The sequence below is a fragment of the Microtus oregoni genome, unplaced genomic scaffold, assembly GCF_018167655.1.
Source record: "Microtus oregoni isolate MIOR12 unplaced genomic scaffold, Mior012 000013F_ref0000133, whole genome shotgun sequence".
NCBI classification, from domain to species: Eukaryota; Metazoa; Chordata; class Mammalia; order Rodentia; family Cricetidae; genus Microtus; species Microtus oregoni.
Window position 1 is genome coordinate 42,170,255 of NW_024543072.1, and position 24,931 is coordinate 42,195,185.

At 40.5% G+C, this 24,931-nt stretch overlaps 2 protein-coding genes and 1 pseudogene across 8 annotated transcripts in view; all 3 read right to left on the reverse strand.

Annotated features, from left to right (window-relative positions):
• Abl2 (ABL proto-oncogene 2, non-receptor tyrosine kinase) overlaps positions 1-24,931 on the reverse strand; it is a 91,816-nt gene that overhangs the window by 57,636 nt on the left and 9,249 nt on the right. The gene's annotated exons all lie outside the window — the stretch shown is intronic.
• Positions 11,421-12,037, reverse strand: LOC121454949 (ATP synthase subunit d, mitochondrial-like). The gene has a single exon (XM_041662357.1). It carries the CDS (start codon positions 11,983-11,985, stop codon positions 11,500-11,502), a length of 486 nt encoding a protein of 161 aa, XP_041518291.1. The 5' UTR covers positions 11,986-12,037; the 3' UTR covers positions 11,421-11,499.
• LOC121455340 lies at positions 17,570-19,246 on the reverse strand (annotated as a pseudogene).

Genomic DNA, 24,931 nt, shown 5'->3' on the forward strand with positions numbered 1-24,931 from the left:
CAATTATCATTCATTGTTAACATATATGCAATTAAAGATTTCTTAAAGTTCTACCTGATATCTCACTTTGAGAGATGAAGACAAATGTCTAGCATATTAAGGTAGCAGAATAAAACAAAAAGGCTTTTATTGGCAGCAGTCAATTTTAGTTTTTAGTGCTATTACATTTTCCTAGTGTAGGGTTCTCTCAAGGAACAGACTTAAAAATGATTATTTGATTAATTGATAGACAGAGACAGACAGATAAAGGGGATTGATTAAAATGGCTTAGCAGTTGTGGCCCAGTTAAGCCAACAATGGCTGTCTACCTACAGAAGTCCAGGAATCCAGTAGTTGTTCAGTCCACAAGGTTGGATATCTCAGATCCTCTTTAGTAAACTGTTGGAATCCCAGAAAAGCAGGCTCTAATGCAGTGAAAGAATGGACTTGCCACAGAGAATGAGAGCAAACAGGCAAAGAGCAAAAACTTCCTTCTTTTAAGTCCTTTATATAGGCTGCCACCAGAAGGTGTGGTCCAGAATAGAGGTGGATTAAAGGTGGGTCTTCCCACTTTATATTATTTAATTAAAAAAAACCCTTCACTGGTGTACACAGCACTTGGGTTTTAGTTCATTCCAGATGTAGTGAAGTTGGAAAGCAAGAACGGCCACCACATCTAGCTTAAGAAAATTCAAGTTTATTTAGAAACAAAAGTCTGCTTTGGACCTTAGGAGGGAATGAATCAATGCAAAAAATAACTTTTTTATTTTATTTTTGTTTTAAATCAGGGTCTCATATATCCTAGGCCAGCCAGAATTTACTATGTACAAAGAAGAAGGTGACCTTGATATGAGTCTCCTGCCACTGCCTCCTCAGTGCTGGGATTAGACAGGTGCCACCACGTCTTGTTTGTGTAGAGCCAGGGACTGAACACAAGGCATCTAGGAACACTCTACTGACTGATCCACATCCCCAGGCATGCTGAGGACAGATGAGTAAGGAAGAAATCCTTATTGCTAATGAGCAAGCAAAGAATAAAAACACTGTAATCCGAGTGTGAAGAAGACAGAAGCAGGAGAAAATCATTAAGTTCAAGGTCATCCTTGGTTACACAGCAAGCTTGTGGACAGCCTGAGATATACAGGACACCCTGTCACTTGCCCTCTCCCAACACCCCTCCAACTGACAGTATCTGCCATGTCTGGTGAGCTGAATTCAATCACTGGAAGCCACACAAATGTGGAAGGAAAGAACCAAATCTACTGTAGTCCAGACCTCCATCTAACATCATGGAACACATACACATACAAATAAATAAAAATAGTTAATCACTAAAAAAACAAATCTTCTAGAAAAGGTAAATAAAACCACACAAATAAGAATTACTGTTGGAGTCCTGAGCTCTGGTTTCAAGTCAGATGCTACACTAAACATGCAGATTATTTCAAAGATGCACTGAGAGCCAACCCAACCCTTGAGGCTTCCCAAGAACAGTCCTGGAAGACCCTTCCAATCACAAGCATCCTCAGAGACTGCAAAAGCGTACCCTCCCTACTCTAGGACTAAAGACAGGTCACCATGGCAGCCAGGTATTGCTGCCGTTTTCCACTGTAAGCACAGAGGTCCCAATAAACATTACATAATATGGGAGTTAACAGCAATGACTTGACTTCATTAAACAGTTAATCCATTTAATTCTAGGAAGTGGGATGGACAGCAGCAACTGGTAACCTCTTTATAAATCTTACTCAGGTAGAATCCAAAAGCCAAAAGTGCTGAAAGAAACTTTTAAGAAAAGTGCCTCTCTCCACCCCCTGCCCCCCCCTTCTGTGCGCTCGCGCGCGCTCTCTCTCTCTCTCTCTCTCTCTCTCTCGCGCGCGCGCGCGCGCGCGCGCGCGCATGTGTGTGTTTTCTCCAATGTAAGTCAAAGGACAATTTGCAGGAGTAAGTTCTCAAGTTCTCTCCTTCTACCATGAGGGGCCTGGGGATTGAATACAGGCTGTCATGATTGGTGGCAAACACCTTTACCTGCTAAGCCATCTTGCTGGCTCCTAAGAAACTTCTGAGGTTCTGCTTTAAAAATTGGAGGCTCTTCCCCTGAAAATTAAGGCAGACTATATATTAACAGATTATGTGATCAGTTTAGAGCCAGGAGGTGATGGTGCATTTCTTTAATCCCAGCAGTCGGGAGGCAGAGGCAGGTGGATCTCTGAGTTAGAGGTCAGCCTGCTCTACAAGAGATAGTTCCAGGACAGGCTCCAAAGCTACAGAGAAACCCTGTCTCAAAAAAAAAAAAAAAAAAAAAAAGGTGGCTTTTAGGCCACACATTTCATAGGAATGGTCACAGTCCTCTCGGTGATCAGTCTAGAGAAAACTGCTACTAAAAATGTTTTTCCCAAGTAGTTAAAGATACACTGGGGTAAAACAGCTATCTCATACAGTGCCCATTCTATGGATCCATGACTCAGGGATCCTACTTATTACATGGGTAGTAGCTCTGCAGGTATTTGCTGGGTAAACAAATACACTACCACATCTGCAGGAATATCATTACATACAGAATAATACAAATTTTAGCAACAAAAGGTTCAAGTCCAACATGTCAAAACCCCACTGACATCTGTATCAAAAGTGCACTCTCACTGAAGCTGCAAATCTTACTAGTTTAACCACCACCCCTTTTATAACTGTTCTTATTTTTAAGTTTGAAATTTAAAATCACTTTTAATCCCTTTGTCTTAAAGTTTCACTAAGTACCTACACCTTTAAGCAACAGAAGACAGGGACTGTAGTCCAGATTGTGCTCTCTGCTTCTACCTGCAGCCTGTTAGACTGTAGACTCTAAGTGCTACATTCTTTAAAACTCCTTACAAAGCATTTGTTATGTTATTGCTATAATATCACTCTTGTTGCTAGTGTTTAGCAAGACTTTTTGGATGTAGATTGCCGAGTAAATTTCTAATCAGATTATCATTTTTTAGAGTCATAAAACATTTTAATAAATTTTGTGACATTTCAACACTAATATACTTGAAAAGTGTAGTCAGGCAGTAGTGGCGCACACCTTTAATCCCAGTACTTGGGAGTCAGAGGCAGGCGGATCTCTGTGAATTCAAGACCAGCCTGGTCTACTACATAGTGAGTTCCAGGACAGTTAGGGCTGTAACACAGAGAAATCCTTTCTCAAAAACAAACAAAAAAGACTATGTAAAAAAGACTCAAATAAAACAAGAATTAGTATTCAAGGATTTGGATGTACTTTTATTGCTAAGAATATAAATTTTCTGTGCCACCATATAATTAAATTGCTCTTTAAAGCAAAATAAAGGGAGGGAGACTAGATGTGGTGGTTTATGCCTATCTATAATCACTGCACTTGAGAGACAGAAGCAGGAGGATCAGAAGTTCAAGACTAGGCCTGGCTACAATCAAGCTCAAGGATAGCCTGGAGTATACGAGAGCTTGCCTTAAAACAATAGCAAAAGTAAATAAAGGTAGAATAAAAGGGAAGAAAAGGATAGATGTATTGCAAATACGAACCTCATGCCAATCCATTGTAATGCCAGTCATATCACATTTCAGCCTTGCAGCTAAGACCAAGTGAAATGCCAGCCAGAACTTTACAGAGTAAAGATAGGAAATTAAAGCTCCATACTTATTATTATTTTATTTTACTTATTATTATTGTTGCTGCAGTGTGTAGGGGCATGTGCCTGCTGTGGCATTCATGTGGAGGTCAACTTTGTAGATGCTGCTATCTCCTTCCGACTTTATGTAGGTTTCAGGGATGAACACAGGCTGTCAGGCTTGCATGGCAAGTGCTTACTGACAAAACCATCCAGCCCCGAAGCTCTGTTTTTAAAAGTAAGGTAATAACAGACAGGTTGCAAGTCATTTAAGGTAAAATAATTAGGGCCTCGTAGGTAGAATTATTTCTGTAGAACAAATTGCTATTCATTGCAGGTAGGAATATAAAAACAGACTGCACTGTATGGATTTGAATACAGAATTAGCATATAACTGAGCAATTCCTGTCCTAGGAATACACTTTTAATCAATGAAAACAGGGACTCGGATAGATACTGACATAGGCCACTGTTCAGAAAGGCATGTTTCATAATAGACAGAAAGGAAAAAGAACCCAAGTGTCCACCAATGAATTAATAAAAAAAAAATGTGGTATACACATATTGTTAGATATTGCTAAGCCAGGAAAATGAAACAAGGTTCTGAAACATGCTATAATGTGTTGAACCTTGAAAATACACTAACATAAGCTAAACACAAAAAGACAAATATTACATGGTTCCACTCAACAGAAAATATCCAAGGCAAATTCATAGTGATAAAGAGGTCACTCAGGATCTTGAAGAAGGAAGAGAAAGTACTCCTTACTGGAGATAAGAGTTTTCATGTTGGCTGATGAAAAAAATTTTAGGAATAGGGCTGGAGAGATCCCTGAGGTCCTGTGTTCAATTCCCAGCAACCACATGGTGGCTCACAACCATCTGTAATGGGATCTGGTGCCCTCTTCTGGCCTGCAGACATACAGACAGAATACTGTATACACAATAAATATTTTTTAAAAAATTTAGGAATGGACAATAGTAACAATCAAACAGTATGAGCTTAATTAATGGCATGGAACTGTATATACAAAATTAGTGAGATAAAAAAGTATATCTATATTTCACAACAATTTTTTAAAAGTTTAAAACTGAATACAAAAAAACAATCTTCTAGCCAGGCGGTGGTGGTGCACGCCTTTAATCTCAGCAGTTAGGAGGCAGAGACAGGCGGATCTCTGTGAGTTTGAGGCCAGCCTGGTCTACAAGAGCTAGTTCCAGGACAGGCTCCAAAGCTACAGCAAACCCCTGTCTCGAAAAACAAAACAAAACAAAACAACAACAACAAAATAAAAACCAATCTTCTATAAGCAAATTAAGTGGCACATAAAAGTCGCCCTAATGAAACAAGAAAAAAGTGATCAGGTTGTTTGTTTGGTTGGTTGGTTAGTTTTTCAAGACAGGTTTCTCTGTGTAGCCCCGACGGTCCAGGAACTCTCTCAGTAATCAGGCTGACCTTGCACTCAAAGATCTGCCTGTCTCTGCCTCCTGAGTGATGAGATTAAACATGGCCTGGCTAAATGATCAGGTTTGAATTCTAATTTGTTAATTTAAAATTTTTATGGCTAAATACACTTCAATAATTATGAGTTTTCCAACAATTATTTGCATATTAAGCTTTCTTCCTTCCGTTCCACTCAAACTCAGGGCCCACACATGCTCAGCAAGCACTCTCTACCATTAGCCTAAATCTTTGATTCTGGATAAAAAAAAAAAATGTTCAAGTCAAAATTTTAAAAATTCCAAGACATTTTTTAATATGCTTCTAAGTTCCTTATCCACTGTTTTTTCCAATTGTTCTCACAATTAAAACTGGGGAACACACAGGAAGCACAACACTCTATGGAAAATGATCAAGACTATGCACTTGCAAAAGAAAGAACATCTTTAAAAAGCTTTCCGTGGGAACAACTTACTGAGCCATTAATTCTAAGGAAAACACACGGCACCAACTGACGTCAGAGTACAAAAGAAAAGTGTCACTACTGGAAAAGGGGAAATTGGGAAACAACTGCACTTACACAGCTACATCTAAGCAGGAGTATAATTCAATGAGTCACCATCTTAAAATGTACAGAACTCAGCTGTACTTATCTAGAAGGGTATGGCTTACATAATTCAGTACAATTATTTAGAGTGCACAGATAACTCCTCCACACGAAGGCAAAGTCTGTAATTCTAAGCTTCCTATCTCAAATCCCAATCCTGTAATAAGCAACCACATTATACTAATTATGACTGTTACAATAACTGCTCATTGGAATTATTTATAACTGATTATTTCACAAGTCAAGTGTCTAAGCAATTTTCAGCTTGAAAGGGCAAGGAGGGGCGACCTCTGAGGTAAAGCACTGCCTAGCAGGTTCAATCTCTAGCTCAACAGAAAAGAGATATGGAAACAATATTTAACGGCTAGGATATTCTATAACATCACATACTATAAATACCAGGATATATAAGCAATAGGGTTTTATTTTTTTAAGTAATTTTTATTTTCATCTATTTGTTTTTTAATGCAAAGCACCTGCTTGTCCAGATGGCTCAGTGAGTAAAGGAAGCTGCCACCAAGCCTCAGGTACCCGAGTCAGTCACCGAGACACAGACAGTAGGAGAGAGCAACTTCCTAAAGCTGTCCTCTGACCTCCACATATCCTCTATGATATGCAAGTACCCACACACATATTTCACATAAAACAAATGAGTGGTGCAGAGTTAGGGGAGACTAAGGTAGTAATAAGCCATGGTCTTTGGTCCTCAAACCTCATATACTGGGGCCAGGAATGGTCCAACAGGTAAAGACAAAGATACCTGCAATCAAGCTGATGACCCGAGCTTGACCCTAAGGCCCCATGTATAAGGAGAGATCCAACTCCCACAAGATGTGCTCTGACCTCCATTATGTGTACTGTGCCTTGCATGTGCCCACACACATATACACACAAGTAAATAAATAAAGGTAGTTTAAAACTTTTTAATAACCTCATATATCCTGGTATTTATAGTATGTGATGTTATAGAATATCCTAGCCATTGAATATTAATAACACCAAAAAAAGCTACAGAAAAATCTTATCTTGAAAAAAAACCCCAAAACCCAAAAACCAAAAAAAAAAAAAAACCCTCTCACATACTACTAGAAACACAAAACCAAATCAGCCATTATAATATAAAAACATAACCAAATGCTTTTGAGACCGAAGAGCAAGAATGTTAAGTCAGTTAACACTAGTTAAGTCAGATGTGGTAACCCATGCCTGTAATCCCAGCACTTGGGAAATGGGAGCAGAAGGATCAGGAATGCAAGGCCGGGATCAACTACATAGCAAGTCTCAGCCTTGGCTGCAGCTCAGTGACACGGCACTTAACTAGCATGTACAAGACCCGTGTCCAGTCCCTCTGTGTGTATATGTGAGGAAGGGAGGGAGAAGGAGGAAAGAGAAAGAGATGGTTGGGGGGGGGGGTGTCATTATTTGAGATTATCATTCGAGCACAAAACCAGAGAAATTATTCTACTATGGTAAAGAAGTATTGACAATCAGATTAATGGAGTCTGAGTCCTGGGGAAAATCCCCAAACTTCCTTAGGCTCATCCACAAAACGCAAAAAAAAAAAAAATAATAATAATAATTCTTATGCCATCTAGACATTTTGAGGTTGCAGTGGCAATCAAGAAACTCTCTGTGGGGTGCTGCAGAGATGGTTTGGCAGTTTAGAGCACTTGGTGCTTTTGCAGGGGAACCAGGTTTAGTTTCCAGCATTGATCCGGTGGTTTACAACCATCTGTAACTCCAGTTCCAAGGGCTCTGGTGCTCTCTTCTGGCCTCCATGGTCACATACCCAGTAGATTCCTATACATGCCAATAAAATATCCATACATATAAAAGTAAATAAATCTTTAAAAGAAACCACAGCTTGGTATGATAACACACACACACTGAACCCAGGTCTTGTACATGCCAGACAAGTTATGTTACTGAACTGGATCCCAAACCTGACACCTGATAAATGATCAGGAAGAAGATAATTTTCTTCTTTGGGATTTTTTTTTAAATTTATTTAGTATATGTCTCTGTGGTGTGTGCTTCTCTGTGTCTGAGGTATATGTGTGCATGCACATGTCCAAGCACAAATGTGAGCACAGGTAGAACTCGGAAAACAGAGGCAGGAGGATCTCTCTGAGTTTGAGGCCAGCCTGGTCTACGTATAGTTCCAGAACAGCCAGGACTACATAAACTCTCTCTCAAAAAAAAACAAAACAAAACAACTCTGTGTGGGGCTGAAGAGATGGTAAAACACTTGGGTGGATCACAAATACCTACAAATCGAGATCCTATGTTTTTATTCTGGGCTTTGCAGGCACCTGCACAGATATACACATAACTATACACGGACACACATTTTCTCAATGTACCAAAAAAAAAGATTTTAATGTACCTAATTTTTTTCTTTCACTGATGTTCTAATCTTTACCCTCCCTTAAGGCATCCGCCACCCATGTGCTGCATGGCCCCTTCTGATTTCCTGGCATCCATAGGCACTCAAAGATAAACATACCAAACTAAGTACTTAAGAGTAGGATGCATACATGAGAAAGATTATTTGGTATTCGTCTTCCTGAGCATAGGGTTACCTCAGTATACTTTTTTCCAGTTCTATTAATTTATTTGTAAATTTCATGATTTTTCTTTTTTCTTTTTTTAGATTTATTTATTTATTGCTGTTCTGTCTGCATTCCAAAAGAGGGCACCAGATCTCATTACAGATGGATGTGAGCCATGAGGTTGCTGGGAATTGAACTCAGGTCCTCTAGAAAAACTCTGTGTGTGGGGGGGGGGGGGGTTGGTTGGGGGATGGTTAGGAAAAATAAATTTTTTTTCTGGGTTTTGCTGGCTTTTATGTGCATTGGCGTTTTGCCTGCATGTATGTCTGTGTGAAGGTATCAGATTCCCTGGAATAGGAGTTACAGACAGTTGTGAGCTACCATGCGTGTATTGGGAATTGAACCAGGTCCTCAGGGAGAGGAGCCAGTGCTCTTAACTGCTGAGTCATCTCTCCAGCCTCAGGACAACTAAATTTGAAGTATGTATTCGTGCACCTGTGCTGCAAGACTGTAGTCAGGAGGCTGGGCAGCAGGGTGCTAAGTTCAGGTCAGTCTGGGCAACTCAGCAAGACCCTGACTCAAAAGAAACATGTTTTCAAAAGGGGGTGGGAAGTAGAAATAAAGGAAATAGGACCCATGAGAGGGCTCAGCTTGTCAAGGTGCTTGCCACCAAGCCTGGTGACGACCTGAGTTCTATCCTGGGACTCACATGGTCAAAGAGTGAAGTACCTTCCAAAAGTTGTCCCTTGGTGAGCACACACATTGGAGCATACAAGCGCATGTGCACATTCACACATACACACAATAAAACTTCTTTTTTTCAGAGGCACATAAACAGTAAGATATTTATACAGTTTAGTGGTAGAACCTGCCTAGCATGTGTGAAGACTTGAGTTCAATCCCTAGCGCTACAGATAAAGAAAATTTTGAGCTAAGTGTAGTTGTAAGTACCAGGAAGTCTGGGGCAAAAGGACAGTTTACGCCATGATGTTTGGGGGCTGGCCTTTGCAATATAGCAAGGCTTGTCTTTTGGAAGGGATGTCTTAATAAATACAATTTTGGTTGACCAAAATATTTTCTGAAGCATTAAGTCTGATGACTTCTTTTTTGAGGAGGCGGAGTCAAAAACATAAAATTTGTTTCAAGTGGGAAATTACAGCCCCCAACAGGTCATATTAATTATAGGTACATGCTGTGATTTGGATGTGATTCTAGTATATATCCCTCCCAATGGTTCAGGCTGTGAAATTTACTCTCCATTATGAAGTCAGAAATTCAATCTAGGATGTTTAGAGATCAGTAGTACTTTAAAAACAAGGGCTTCATGATTGAATCCTGGTGACTTCTAAGAAGGTGCAGAAACCAGGACAGACAGATGGATGAACAGACACACACATGCCACCCCAATAACCTTTCTTTTATACATGGGTGCCTAAACTATTTTCTTGAAAATTTTCCATGTTAATTTATGGGCTCAGTTCAAGGCTATCTCCAGGTACATACTAAATCCAAGACCATCTCGACTACATGGCACCCTGGAGAGAGAAGAGGGGGAGGAGAGAGAGAAGAACAAGAGCATTCTCTCTCTGTTTTATATATTTTTCTTTATAACTCAAAACTGCATTGTATTTTCTTATGTAACTGGGAAGAAATGAAAATAATGCTAATAAAAGTGCTAAATACCTGGCTAGTTGTTCATGTGTTTGTTTTTGGAAACAGGGTCTCACTACATAACCCAAGATAGCCTTGCACTGAAGATCCCCTGCTTCTGTCTCCCTCCAGAGTACCAGTGCTGGGACCACAGGCACTTGCCACCATAACCAGCTTGTTAAATACTCTTGAAATGAACATGAAGGTCCTTCCTGTTGCCTGTCTCTAAGGAAACATACATAATTTAAAAAAGAAATGATAACTCTAACCAAATACCAGCCTTTCCAATTTTTCAAGAAAAAGTTTAATGTAAAAAACAAGTAAGAATCATGTTCTGTACCAAAAAAGAAAGCTACAATTTTCCCTCAAGTGATCAAAGTCAGTTTGAGACAGCACCATTAGAAAAAGTGGCCAATAAATTTTCACATTTTAACAACAAAGAAGAGCCAGTAAGATGGCTCAGAGAGTAAGGGAACTTGCTGCCAAGCCTGACAGCCCAAGTTCCAGCACTGACCCCACACAGTAGGAGAGCAATGACTCCTGCAGGAAGTCTTCTGACCTCTCCTCACACATCATACCAGTGAGTACGTGTAAAAAATGAAATTACAGCAAATCCTGACCAAAGGTACATATTATTGTCAAAATTAATAGCCCACACCAGACTTAAAAGTCTACTTTCTCATATAAGAAATCGAGATGGTGCTGATTATGCTAGAAGGAAGAAAATGTTTCAGCTGCGGTGGTAACGGGATCTTCTCCTAGACACTGGAGTAGCCCCTAGTGGCCTGGTAAGGAACAATTTTTTAATTTAGTAAAACTCTGATGATAAATTCACTTGCAAAATAAACCCTTCTTTTTATGTATAGTGAAAGCAATATTAACACTGATTTTTGAAAATGTTATAATTCTGAGATCAATAAAATTCTTACAAAACAGAAACCTATTTTTTCCTAAAGTATTGTTTCCAATATTGTTGGGACCATTTGGAGTCCTGGCCTCCAGCTGCTCTTCCCTGCTAGAGATCTTTACTTTCCTTCTGATCTGAGTTACTGAAAACTGTGTCAAAGTTGTTTACCAGCTCTGCTTCAGGAGCCCTGTGGCCTTGGCCTTGAGGATCAGAGGATAAGGTTTTCACCCACCTGTCTGTGTTGGGTGTATAAGCCTCCAGTGTGCTATTGAATAAAGGACTTCTTACCAGTGACTAGAGGTCCGTGTCTCTGTCTCTCTGTCTGTGTGTCTTGGTGTGTTTCAATCTCCAGGCCTTTGCCTGAGGTTCAAAAACTGTATGGTAGTACACAGAGCGCAGACAGGCGTTGTGCGCTACACAATATAATCTCTTCATAGTACTTTTACATAAAAATAAAATTTGAAATTAAAGCCAACTTATTATTTCCCTAGAACACAATTTAAAGAAAAGAATTTATTATGAAAGTTAAAATACCTCATTGACCTAAAAGTCAACAACTCAATTATGAATACTGAGCAGGATGTTTTCCAAAAAGCCAGTAGTTGCCTAAACTACTCATAGGGGCTTAGAAATTATTTGTTCATATAACATATTATTCTTTTTTTTTTTTGCTATGTAAATGTTTTATTTTAATGTCCAGAGTCTGGAATGAAGGGCTGGCTCCCTCCTAGCCTGTTTCACAGGTTCTCAATGGGCTGATGAGGCCAGTACGGGTACTTCTTCTTGTCCAGCTTGGTTTCTGGGAAGATCTCATTCAAGTCATCAATGGTCATCTGATCAAAGGGGATGATGTTCTTCATCTTCTCCAGCTGTTTCTCATACTCCTGGATCCTGACCTGGGACTCAGACACGAATGCAGCCCAGTTCTTCACATCCTCCTTCTCCTCACTGTCCACCAGGGCTGTGTACTTATCCTCGGGCACCGGGATCTTTAAGGCATTATACTTCTTTTCAAAATCATCCACCAAGCCAGCCTTGGCCACATTGGCCTTGTAATAAGCCCAGTCAATCGTTGGTGGTTTCTCAGACAGACTCGCCAACCTTGTGTGGAGGGTCTCGTTCCAGGACTTCAGGGAGTTTGCAATTGCCTTTTGGTTTCGGGGTATGATCTCCACAAAAGACACCCAGTCAATGGTTTTTAGAGCAAGTTTACGCCCGGCCATCTTGGGATCCTTCACCGACCCCGGCGGTGCGCGGTCTCCAGCAGCAAGGGACGGAAGTCCATATTATTCTTGTTAATGCAGAATAAAAAGAATAACTAAAAACCATTTTTTGTCTGTTTTTGTTGAGACCAGATCTTATGCTGCCTCAAGTTTACAATGATCCTCCTGACTCTCCCTCTTCAATCCTAGGATTGCAGGTCAGCACCAACAACCATGCCAATGGTTGAAAAACAATTTAAAGGCATTGTTAACAGTTTTATTAAAAAAGAAAAAAAAGTACCTACTCATTTACACAATGGAGTACTACACAGCAGATAAAAATAACATCTTGAAATTTGCAGGCAAATGGATGGATCTAGAAAACATCATATTGAGTAAGGTAACCCAGACTCAGAAGACAAACAATATATTTGGGTTTTAAACTCACTCATAAGTGGTTTTTAAACATAAAGCAAAGAAAACTGGCCTACAAATAACAATCCCAGAGAACCTAGACAAAAATGAGAACTCTAAGAGAGACACACATGGATCTAATCTACATGGGAAGTAGAAAGACAAGATCTCCTGAGTAAATCGGGAGCATGGGGACCTTGGGAGAAGGTTGAAGGGAAGGGAAGAGGCCAGGAGGGGAGCAGAGAAAAATGTAGAGCTCAATAAAATCAATTAAAAAGAAGGAACCTACTTGTGATAGCTAGTCTTGGTTGTCAACTTGACTACATCTGGAATTTAACAAAAAGCCAAGCATCTATGTACATCTAAGGGATTAGTACTGATTGGACCATTTGAGGTGGGAAGATCCACCCTAAACCTGGATCTTTTGTGGTGGAAAGACTCACCCTAAATCTAGGACCCACCTTCTCATAACGGTCGCATATAAAAGAAAAAAAAAAAAAGCTTTTGCTTTTTGCCTCCTAGCCCTCAACTCTACCGGGCAAGCTCACCTATCCTGCTCCTGAGGCATTCAAGCCTACTTCTGGTTTCCAGTGTCTACTGAAGTCCAGCTGAGAGACAGCTAGCCTTGTGGCCTCAACAACTACTGGATGGACTTTCCATCGGGAGACAGCATCTGTCTGTAAGTCACTCTAAGAAATCCCCTTTATATACACATAGATTCATTTTATCAGTTTCATTCCTTGAGAAAACCCTAATACACTCTTTTGTTGTTGTTCTTGCAAATACGCAATGTGCTGAACTCGCACACCAAATTTTCCCCACAGGAGACAGAGAAAATGTCACCTTTCCTCATCCATGTTGTCTAAAGCACTTCTATCCCTTTCCTGTGGCCTAACGTAACTCTTACCTTCAAATCTTAGCTAAAATCAGCAAATCCCCTGAAGTAAACCTCCTTAGTACTGTCTCTCATACTGCCTGCCATGTGGCTGTCTTTTCTTGATTTATTTATATAATGGCAATCACAGGGCTCTTCTAAAGAGCTCTATTATCTTCCACATTCTTATAAAGATCAATGAAATGTTTTAGTCATCTGGTTTAGAATAATGTCAGACAACACATTATTAGTATTATTAGCTCTATCAAACCCATTAGAGTATAAAATAAAATTTTTGGTTAGAATTTTCTTTAAAGAAACATCTTCACAGTGTATGGTGGGACACACCATGGACAGCCCAGCACTTTCTCTAAAGAAACATCTTAGCAAGTATGGTGATGTACACCCATGGTCATCCCAGCACATGAGAGAGAGAAAGGAGATCAGAGTTCCAGGTCAGCCTTGGCAGATCAGTAAGTCTGAAACCAGCCTGGGCCATTTAAGATTTTATCTCCAAAAATAATAATTTTTTTTTTCAGTGGTGGTCATCAAACTCAGGGCCTGGCACATATCAAATGAGCAAAGCACTCTACCACTGAACTACATCCCCTCAGCTAAACTCTTTGATAGGAAGGGAAGATTAGTTCCCTCTCCGGGTAGAATTAGAACTTGTTCCTCACACATAGAGTAAGATGGAAATAACGCTGTGTGCCTCTACCCACTTCACAAAAGGCTATGTGGTACTCTATTCTCTCTCTGGGGAAAGCGGGCATCAGTGTGAGGATGCTCCAGAGAGGCTTCCCATGGGTGGTGCTGTGTGCGGGAGTCCCGGGCAAGTCTTCAGAAGACTGGTACTCGGGCCAGCAGCTTAACAGCCACAACAGCCAAGCTACGTTGCTCTCACATTTCTGACACTCCAAGAACTTTTAAGATAATAAACCTTGGTTGTTTTAAAGGTAAACTTGGAGTAACTGGATATTCAGGCATGAATATAAGTAATATGCTGAGTTTAATGTGTTTGATTACTATTATAAAAGAGGAATGACAGGGAAGCAAACAAAACATCGCCAACTAAGTTCACAACTCAAGAACAAAAACGTAAACAGCTTGATCTAAAACAAAGGATTTGAAAATTTCCCCAAGAAAGTTAGACAAATGGCCGGCATCACTATTCGTTAGGAAAAAGCACATCAAAGCTATACTGAGACCCTACCTCATATCTATGAGCTATGGTTACTATTTAAAAAAAAAAATAGGGTTTTGTTTGTTTTTTGAATCAGGGTTTCTCTGTGTAGTTCTGACTGTCCTGAAACTTCATCTGTAGACCAGGCTGACCTCGAACTCAAATTCACCTGCCTCTGCCTCCCAAGTGCTAGGATTAAAAGTACACCACCACTGACTGGCAAAAAAAATTAATCATAATAAAAAAATTGTGGAGAAATTAAAATCCTTATGTACTTATTATTGGAGGGTGTAGTGGTCTGAAGAAGTGGTGCCCTCCATATCTGAACACTGATCCCCAGCTGGTGGCACTGTTTTGGGGAGAAAATTATACGAGTGGGGTGATCTCTGAAGTATTCCTAGCCTCACCCTCCTTTCAGTTTTCTGCTTCATGCCGGTGGCTGAGGATGGGATCTCTCAGCGTCCTGCTCCTGCCACCTGCTGCCAGGCCGCCCTGCCATGATGGACTCTTGGCTCTCCAGAACTGGAAGCCAAAACTCTCTTTCTTCAGTAAGACATTTTTGGACAGGACGCTTTATCACAGCAACAGAATACTAACTAAAACAGGGTGTCATAACATCTTTTCTTTGTGAAAAACAGCCTGACCCAAAGAAACCAGGGAGGAAAGGGTTTATTTTACTTTGGCTTACAGCATGTATTAGCTACTTTCTGTTGCTGTGGTGGACATCATGACCCAGCAACTCAGACACAGAAGGGTTTACTGGGATCACAGTTCCAGAGGAAACTGAGGCAGCAGGCATGGTGTCAGGAGAACTCATTTTGAAGCACAAGGACAAAGCAGAAAGAGAAAACTTGGAGGAGACAGTCTTTAAAGCCTCAAAACCCTCCAGTGATACACTCCCTCACAAGGCCGCACCAGCTAAGCGGTTCAAATGTTCAAATACCTGCATCTATGAGGCATATTCTCAGTCCTACCACAACAACGTGGGAATGTAAACTGGTGTTTCACATACTATGGAAACAGTATGGTGGTTCTTCAAATTCAGAATTACCATATGATCCAACAATTCCATGTCTTGATATAAGCCAAATAAAATGAAAAGTACTTCTATCTGTAGCTGGGTATAGAGGATACAGAGAGGCACACTATATGCTCAGCACTTAAGATATACAAACAACAGAATAAGGAGATCAAGGTTATTCTCAACTACATAGTTCAAGGCTTGCCTGGGCTAGAAGAGATCCTGTCTTTGGGGAAAGAAAAAAAGAGGCATTTGTACATTCGTGTGTGTGTGTGTGTGTGTGTGTGTGTGTATGCATTATTTACATAAATTCTCAGAAGGTGAAGGTAATCCAAGTGGTCCATGGACAGAGGGCTGGACAGAATGTGATACAAACTTACAACGAAATACCATTCCCCCTTAAATGTGAGACACCTGCAGGGCCAGTGAGACAGCTCAGCAGGTAAGCAGGCCTACCACCAAGACTAACAGCCCAGGTTCAATCCCTGGAACCCTCAGGGCAGAAGGAGAAAACCAACTCCTTCAAGTTGTTCTCTTAACTCCACATGTATGCCACATCATGAGTGGGCACCTACAGACACACATACACACACAAAAAAATGTAATTTTAAAAAAATCTTAAAGATAACCAGGATAGTCAAATTCACAAAGACAAAAAAAAAAATATAGTGGTTGCTAGGGGCTTGGGAGATGACAAAATTAGGAAGTTAATGTTTAACAGATTCAAGTTTGGATCTGGGAAGATAAAAGAGTTCTGAAGAAGCTGGGCAGCCTTGGCGCACGCCTTTAATCCAAGCACTAAGGAGGCAGAGGCACGCGGTTCTCTGAGTTTGAGTCTGGTCTACAAAGTAGTTCAAGGACAGCCAGGGTTAAAAGAGAAACCCTGTCTTGAGGGATGGGAGGAAATAGTTCTGGAGAGAAACGGTAGTAATTGTCATTCAATAAAAATATACTCAATGTCATCGATCTGTACACTTAAAAGTTTTTAAATATATATTTCTTGTATCTGTACAGTATTTTGCCACAACAAAAAAGACCGAAAGATTATTAAAGGAGTCAAAGAGAAAGAACTTGAAGAAATGAAAATAGTAACTGAAATTAGAGGTTCAAATGATTAAATTGTAGATCAGATCAGTAAAAAAAAAGCACTTTGATAAAATAAAACATTGCACAGTACTAAAAAAAAAAGAAAAGAAAAAAAAAGCCCTACAGAACAGAGGCTAAGTGACACAAGAACAAAAGAAAAAGTCCAAAATATGCCAAAATAACGTTCAAGGAGACTAGCAAATGAGAAGGCAGTATTTGAGGAGATAATTGCTGACTTTTCGAAAACTGCCCTAGTTTCAGGAAGCACAAAGGATCATGCTAGCAGGACAAAATACTAGGAAATCTAGTTACGATGCAGTGGAAATGCGAGACATCAAAGACAAAGCGACTTATAAAAGCCACCAGATGGAAATGACAGGTTGTCTGCAGGAAGTCAATTACACTGACAGTTACTTTCTCAATAGCAACAATAGAACCCAGGAGATAGTAAATTCACCAAAAGGCAAAATCAAAAGCCAGTCACTGAAGCCCACTACAATTTTGAGGGTCTTTCTGTTCCCATCAAATATAAATTTGCTAGGTATGATGGTGTATGGCTGGAATCCCAAGACTCTGGAGACCAAGGACAGAGAATCATTTGAGCTGAGGAACTCAAGAGCAGCCTGGGCAACATGGCTATCTTAAAACATTCACCAGGGCTGGATAAAGACAGACTCAGTGGCTGAGACCACTTACAGTTCTTGCAGCAGATCGGACTTCAAATCCCAGCACCTCTTATCAAGCAATCCACAACTGCCTGTAACTCCGGCACAAGGGATCCAATGCCCTCTTCTGGTTGCTTTGGGCACCCACACACATATGTACCTATACACACTCCATGCCCCAAACCATGTGGCACTAACTCTTTTTCTGTGCTGTAGAACGCAGCACCTTATGCATGCTAGGCCTCCTAGCCCTATAGCCATCTTCCCCACCCCCATGTTTGACTGAGTTTATTATAGAGAAACGTAACAGAGTTTGGGGCTAGATAAAGAGAAGAGTTGGGCATAGAATTAATATGGGCTTTCTACCCACAGGCCTTAGCAGCCCATGGGTCTGCCTGGTTCTTTCACATCAAGAAGTTAATCTTTCAAGCCATTTCCATGTTGGAAATCCTCTGGCAGATTTCACAGCTCTCCTACTGGCAGTGGTGTTAGACTTCTTTCTCACAGTAACGTCACTGTTTTATGACTTCTGTAAGCCCATCAGTGGTGAGAATTCTGCCCAGGTCCGTATGCACTTCCCATGTGTCCTTCTGAACCACCACAGTTCTGGCAATGAACTTGAGATTTAGATACAGCCTTGTACTCAGTTCTTCAGGACCTATAGACTTCTGCCTCAGCACTTGGACTCTAGGATCTAGAAGTCTTTTAGCTTGTTTTCATTTCTGAGACAAAGTCTCATTAGATAGCCCAGGTTGTCTTGGAACTCTTCATAAAGATCTGCCTGCCTCTGTCTCCCAAGTGCTAGAGTTAAAGGTGTCCACCACTATGCCCAGCTTCCTAAAGTGAAGTCTTTTTTTTTTTTTTTTGGTTTTTCGAGACAGGGTTTCTCTGTGGTTTTGGAGCCTGTCCTGGAACTAGCTCTTGTAGACCAGGCTGGTCTCGAACTCACAGAGATCCTCCTGCCTCTGCCTCCCGAGTGCTGGGATTAAAGGCGTGCGCCACCACCGCCCGGCCTAAAGTGAAGTCTTAACTGGATGAGTATGTTACATCTAAATCACCAGAAGTGTTTTTCATATAGAGTACACCTGCTTGGTTCAATGCTCGTGTGTGTGTGTGTGTGTGTGTTTTCTAGATGTTTCTGATATATTTGAATTAAGGAAAGAAGATAAAGGCAGAGAGTGAATATATAATAAAATAGCAATCACTGGGAACTGGGCTGTTCTTACAAGCTTTCTATTCTCTTCAGCCACTGAAAGCCCACACATATGTATCAACCCATGCAGGCACCATTCATCATAGTTTCTACAGCTCAGTGCCGTCCACAATTCAGTGCTCTGAATCATTTAGTGCCTCCAAGTTCTCCATCTACAGCTTTGTATTTCTATGAATTAACAAGACACCAAGACTCAAAGCCTTTAAACCACGTATCCTGTAACCCCTCCTGTAACCCCAATACTCAGGAGGCTGAAGCAAGAGGATTGTTGGAGTCTAAGGCTAACTTGTGCTACATAAGAGGGTTTGTGCTTGTTTGTTTCTTTGGAGGCAGGATCTCACCATGTAGCTCTGGCTGTCCTGAACTCACTATTTAAACCAGCTGGCCTCAAACTCAGAGATCTGCCTGCCTCTGCCTCTCAAGCCCAGTTTACATGTGGGTTCTAAGGAAGCCTGGGCTGTAGAGGATCCTATCGCAAAAAGAAAAAGGCAAATACTGGCCCTTTAACAGAAATTTCATACCCAAAAATTAAAGAGTATTTAGGTTTTCTGGTTTGTTTTTGTCCCCCCTCAGTTCCTCTTCAGAACTGAACTTACGTTAGCTTTACTTATTCTACCTACTACACTATTTGGGGACAGTAAGAAACAATGGCAACTATTCACTGGGTACTTCCACATACAAGCTTTATAGAATCACTGTAGGTTCCAGTTGGAATGCATCCCACCTGCTGTTGTGTCAAAGTCCCCAACACCACCTCCTAGCTTCAAGACTCAGAAAGACTTAGGAGGTCGCAGCACATACCTGTAGTCACACTGACTCCTAGCATCGAGATTTAACCAAATACGCTAACCAACCAGGTGGAGAGCTTGTTACAGGAAAATACAAAGCACAATCATCAGAGGCAATAAGGCACACTTACAGTTTAGAAAACACTCTTCCAAAAGTTGTTCTTCACTGCTAAGTATTTAGTTCATACTCGATCAAATGTTTCCCAACTCTGTTTCTATTGAGAGGTGGTAACATAAACACCCTCCGCCTTCTATCAACTTCAAACTCCCAGAATGTAGATGCCCAGTGCTAACCACTCTGTACAGTTCAGCAGACTGAGTCACTCTTTTCAGACCTGAACACTCCAAACACCCAAGCTCCCAGATAGACAAGTGCCAACACTGAAAGCAGGCTTTTCTAAGGCTTTTGGTCCAACTGAGATGCTCCCTTTGGAAATAACGTGGGAGTTTAGTTATGGTTTGTGATCCTTATTTTCTGTTCAAAACAAACCCCCACTGATAGTAAGTGTGCATGAGGCCCTCAGTTCAATCCCCAGTACCATCACAAAACAAAAGCCCAAAGCAAAAACTCATCACTATCACCATTTTTATTTATTTGTTTGTTTGTTTATTTTGGTTTTTCGAGACAGGGTTTCTCTGTGGTTTTGGAGCCTGTCCTGGAACTAGCTCTTAAAGACCAGGCTGGTCTCAAACTCACAGAGACCCGCCTGCCTCTGCCTCCCAAGTGCTGGGATTAAAGGCGTGCGCCACCACCGCCCGGCTACCATTTTTAATTACAATTTCCATTACCGAGATTTTCATAACTTAATCTAGTTACGTTCAACTTTTTTGTTTGCTTGTTTGTTTGTTTTTTTTTTGAGACAGGGTTTCTCTGTACCTTTGGAGCCTGTGCTGGAACTCACTTTGTAGACCAGGCTGGCCTCAAACTCACAGAGATCCGCCTGCATCTGCCTACTGAGTGCTGGGATTAAAGGCGTGCGCCACCACTGCCTGCTATTTATGTTCAACTTTTTAAAACTTATAAAACACAAATGTACTAGATACAGTATAAAATTATAATATCTATAATGAAGCAAGAAATCTTCAATAACTTAAGATGGTAAAATTTTAATCTTTATTCATTAAGAGAAACATCATTTAATACAATTTAATAAATATTTACATCATAAAAGTAAAGATAACAATTGTATTTTTTAAAGGAAAAGGATGTGCCCTATTTCAAGATCTCTGCTTCTTGCTGGTTGACATGGACACTCACAAATCACCAAACACCACTGTGGGAGTGCTAGTCCTCTACAAAACACCAGCAAAGAGCTAGGCAGGAAGCCCACACTTCCTTCTTGAAAGAAATCAAGCTCATGACATTTTTAAGGAATACAGTATTACCTTGCAGTCTTCCTCCACACTGTTTTCAATACTTAACAATGCCTTATTTAGACTAAGAATGTTCTGTTCAAAGGGTCACATAAGAAAACTAACATCACAAAAATGCTTCACTTAAATAAGAAGATCTAAGGGGAATGTGGAAGGTGACCTAACAGTTAAGAACTCTTGAGGACCCGAGTTCAGTTCCCAGCACGTATGCTTGTTAGCTTACAACTGCTTGTAAGTTTAGCTCCAAGGGACCTGACACACTCTCTGGGCCTCTAAGAGCATTCCACACAAGAAGTATGAGCGTGCGCACACACACGTACCACGTACACGTAAATAAAAATAAACCTAAAAGGGGAGGCAGAGGTAAGCTATCAGATCTGGGTAAGCAGTCCACAATCCCCCTCACTTGGGTGGGGCAGGAGGATCTCTGGAAATTCAAGGCCAACCTGAGTTACAGTTCATTCCAGGCTGGTCTAAGATACAGAGTGAGGTGACAGAGGTAGGGACAAAAAGGCAGGAAGGCAGGCCAGACAGGTGGCACCTACCTATAATCCAGCACTTGGGAGGTGTAGGCAGGCCCATCAGGAGTTCAAGGTCATCTTTGGCAATACAGCAAGTTCAAGGTTAAAGTTGCTGGTCAGTGGTGGTGGCACACACCTTTAATCCCAGTGCTCAGGAGGCAGAAGCAGATGGATCTCTTTGAGTTTGAGGCCAACCTGATTTACAGAGTGAGTTCCAGGCAGCCAGGGCTAGAGAGAGAAACCCTGACTCATGAATTAATGAATGAATGACTGCAAAGGGCCAGTGAAATGGCTCAGTGCTTGCTATAGACCGTATCTTAAAAAAAAAAAAAAAAAAAAAAAAAAAAAAACTTTACAGCTCTATGCTCTAATTACAAGGATCCGCCACAAAAAAACCCAAAAGTCTTATGAATGTAAGTATAAACTGGACATAGAGGTGCAGGTCTCTAATCCCAACTCTTGAGAAGCGGAGGCAGAGGTACGGTTTGCGGGGTGGGATTAGAAATTCAAGGCCAGCCTTCAGCCTTGGGTGTGTAGTGAACCCACAGACAGTTTTGTTTTGTTTTTTTTTTTAAAAAAAAAAAAAAAAAACCAAGGGGGCTAGGGAAGAACAATCAATGAAAGGCTTGCCAAGCAATCATGAAGACCCAAGTCTGACTCCAGTGTCTGGTCAGCCCAGGCAGCACACACAGCACTTGGAAGGCAGAAACAGAAAGATCCTTGGGGTTTGCTGATCAGCAAGTCTAGCCAAATCTGAGGCCAAGTTCAGTGAGAGACCCTGTCTCAAAATATAAGGTGAAGGAATTGGAGGCTTAGCCCAGTGATAGAACACTTGCCTCAAGCACACATATGCACACATACAAAAAAACAAAAAACAAATGCACGCAAAAGCAAACGACAATAAAAATAATTTTAAGATTAAAAAATCTGTTTAAAGTTAGAAACGTCATTTTGTTAAGTGTCACCTATCCTCCCTTCCTTCACTGGGGACTGAATGTGAGATCTAACATATAACTATGCAAGAGCTTCGGCTCAGACAAAGTCTCACTCAGGGCCCACTCTGCAGCCCAGACAGGCTTTCCTGCCTAAACCTCCAGAGCAGAGGGAATTACAGGTCTGTACCACCTATTTTTATCTCAAACTGTTTAAAAGAAACATATTTCCTGATAGTAATTATCTACACTTATTTTACTAATAATTCTTTTAACATAAGTCTAAAAATATGAGAAAGGTACAACACAATTTCTGCAAAGTAGTACCAAATGAACTAATCCATTATATTTATTAACCTTTAATAAATAATATGCTACATTTTCCCCTTCTCTATTATCATAAAGGCTTTTTAGAACATAAAGAAAAGCAGGCACATACACCACCCCCAGCAGAGAACTGGAGAATACAAAAAAAAAAGTAAAAGGCTGTTAAGGGCTGGGAACCCAGCTTAGTTGGTAGAGTACCTGCAGATGCACAGAGCCCTACCTCTACACCCAGAGTATACACAACCAGCTGTTTGCAAAAACTGGTAAGGAGGACCAGAAGTTCAAGGTCATTCTTGGCCGTGTACTCAGTTTTGGGTTGGTCTAGGCTACAGAAGAATCTGTCCCTTTTGGGGGCTGGGGGGCTTAAACCAATGGCAGGAAACAATCTCTCTAAGTGAAACATTCTTATGTGGAAAACCAGAAGACATACAACTCCATAAGTTTCTCTTACTGGTCTGCCTTTTGTTACAATGATTTCAGCCAAGAACAGAGTTGAGAGTGAGGAAAAGACTATTTCCTTCCTCTGCATCTAGTAACAGGCTATGGGGGCATCATCAACTTCAACTCCCCAAATATCAGTTCGCCTGTCTGCAAATCAACTTTATTGAAATCACTGTATTTAAGGTTTCTTCCAGCTCTAAATTTTTATGCCTCTGTTGAAGAATCAAACTCACAAATTTCTTCTTAAAAAACATCTAATACCTTCATATATATATATATACATACACATATATGTATATGATATATATATATATACACACACACACACACACACACACACACACTACTTGCTCTCAGGAAAAAGAAAAACTAGAAGGAATTTTGGAGAAATCCAGAAATTCAGCGAAATGACCCAAAATGGCAAGCTCTATAAATAAAATCTAATCAAAAACTTTAAGTAATAAGAAAGCACATTAGAGCTGCTGAGATGGCTTCGCAGATGAAAGTGCCTGCTGCCAAGTCTCAACCTGAGCTCAATACCTGGAACCCTCACAGTTGGGATGAAAGAACATGTGTGCTCTGACCTCCACACATGCATCCTAGTTCATATGCCACCCCCAAAATAAATAAATGTAATGATAATAAATGCCGGCTACCTACTGGTCTCCTAAACCACTTCTGAAAAAATGAAATGAGAGCACATTAAATACAGATACCTTATAAGAAAAAATAAGTTTAATAGGAACAATCTGAAAAACTTTTAAAGAGTTGCTACAAAAACAAACAAACAAACAAACAAACAAACGAAAAAGGCAAAGACCCCACCAACCACCACCTTCTAAAGCTTCCTGACACCCTCACACCAGTGGTAGCTGCTCTCAGTGGTAGCGGACAGCAAACACATTGCTGGGTCTCAGCAACAGAGAGTTGTATATCCACAGGGACATCCAGCACTGCCTGGACACATTTCAGAAGTCACAACTGGAAGCAAGAGTGCTACTGACAATTGTTTGGTAGAGAAATACACAGTTCAGGCCTCATTACAATCATCATTTTGTACAAAATTACAGAAACTGAAAAACTCTAACAGCTGCTGTGATCATGGTGACAGTCCTGGAAATATAGCTGAGATCAAGCAATGAACATTATATGGACCATCACTTTCGGGCTAAAATACAGGAAGTGTAATGAACAGAATTAGAGAGGAGGATAAAATGAGCAAACAGAAAATAAATACTGGCTGAATTTTTAGCAGCCTTCCACTTCCTGTTTCTGGACAGGCTTGCTGCATTCTTATCCTTGAATTCTCTACTTGGCCAGTGAAGCACGGGAGTTCGCTAGGGATGGCATAAGATGACCTCTACTTCTTACAACTAAAGAGTAGTGCCAACACACACCACTCACAGAAACTGCTGAAGTACATAGAAGCAATTCTGCAGTGTGGAATAGCTGAGTCCAAGCAAAACAGCAAAGAATTTGATGAAATTTGCTAATTGAAAAACCAACCGTGAAGACATCAATGTGAATTAGTCTATAATATAGACATAAAAAAAGGCAAATACTATGGAAAACAGAGAAATAAGCAAATATCCTAAACTTGAAAACAATAAACTCCAAATCTGATATGTATAAAGAGTCCTCCTTAAAACTTTTCCCACAGCTACCACATCAAACCCTTGTGCTTCAAGACGAAAACTTCTAAAGAACAAAAATGAAAAGATGGGCAGAACTATAACTCAGTGGTAGGATACTTGCCTAACAGGCATGAGGCTTTGGGTTCATTTTCAGAACTAAAAAAAAAACAAAAACAAAACAAAACAAAAACAAAACAAAACTACATACTGCTAAGAAGAAACAAAAAATAAGCAGGGTGTGCTGGCTCATGCCTATAATCCCAGGACAGAGGCAGGAGGATTGCAGAAAGAGTACCAGCTGCTCTTCCAGAGGACTCAGTTCAATTCCCAGCACCCACATTGTATTTCATACCTGTCTGCCACTCCAGTGCCCCTTTTGGTCATTGTGGGCACTTCACACAGGTGGTACACCGACATACATGCACGCAAAATACCCAGAAACATAAAACCAATTATTTTTTAAAGTTTTAAATAAATCTTAAACTTGTTTTTTT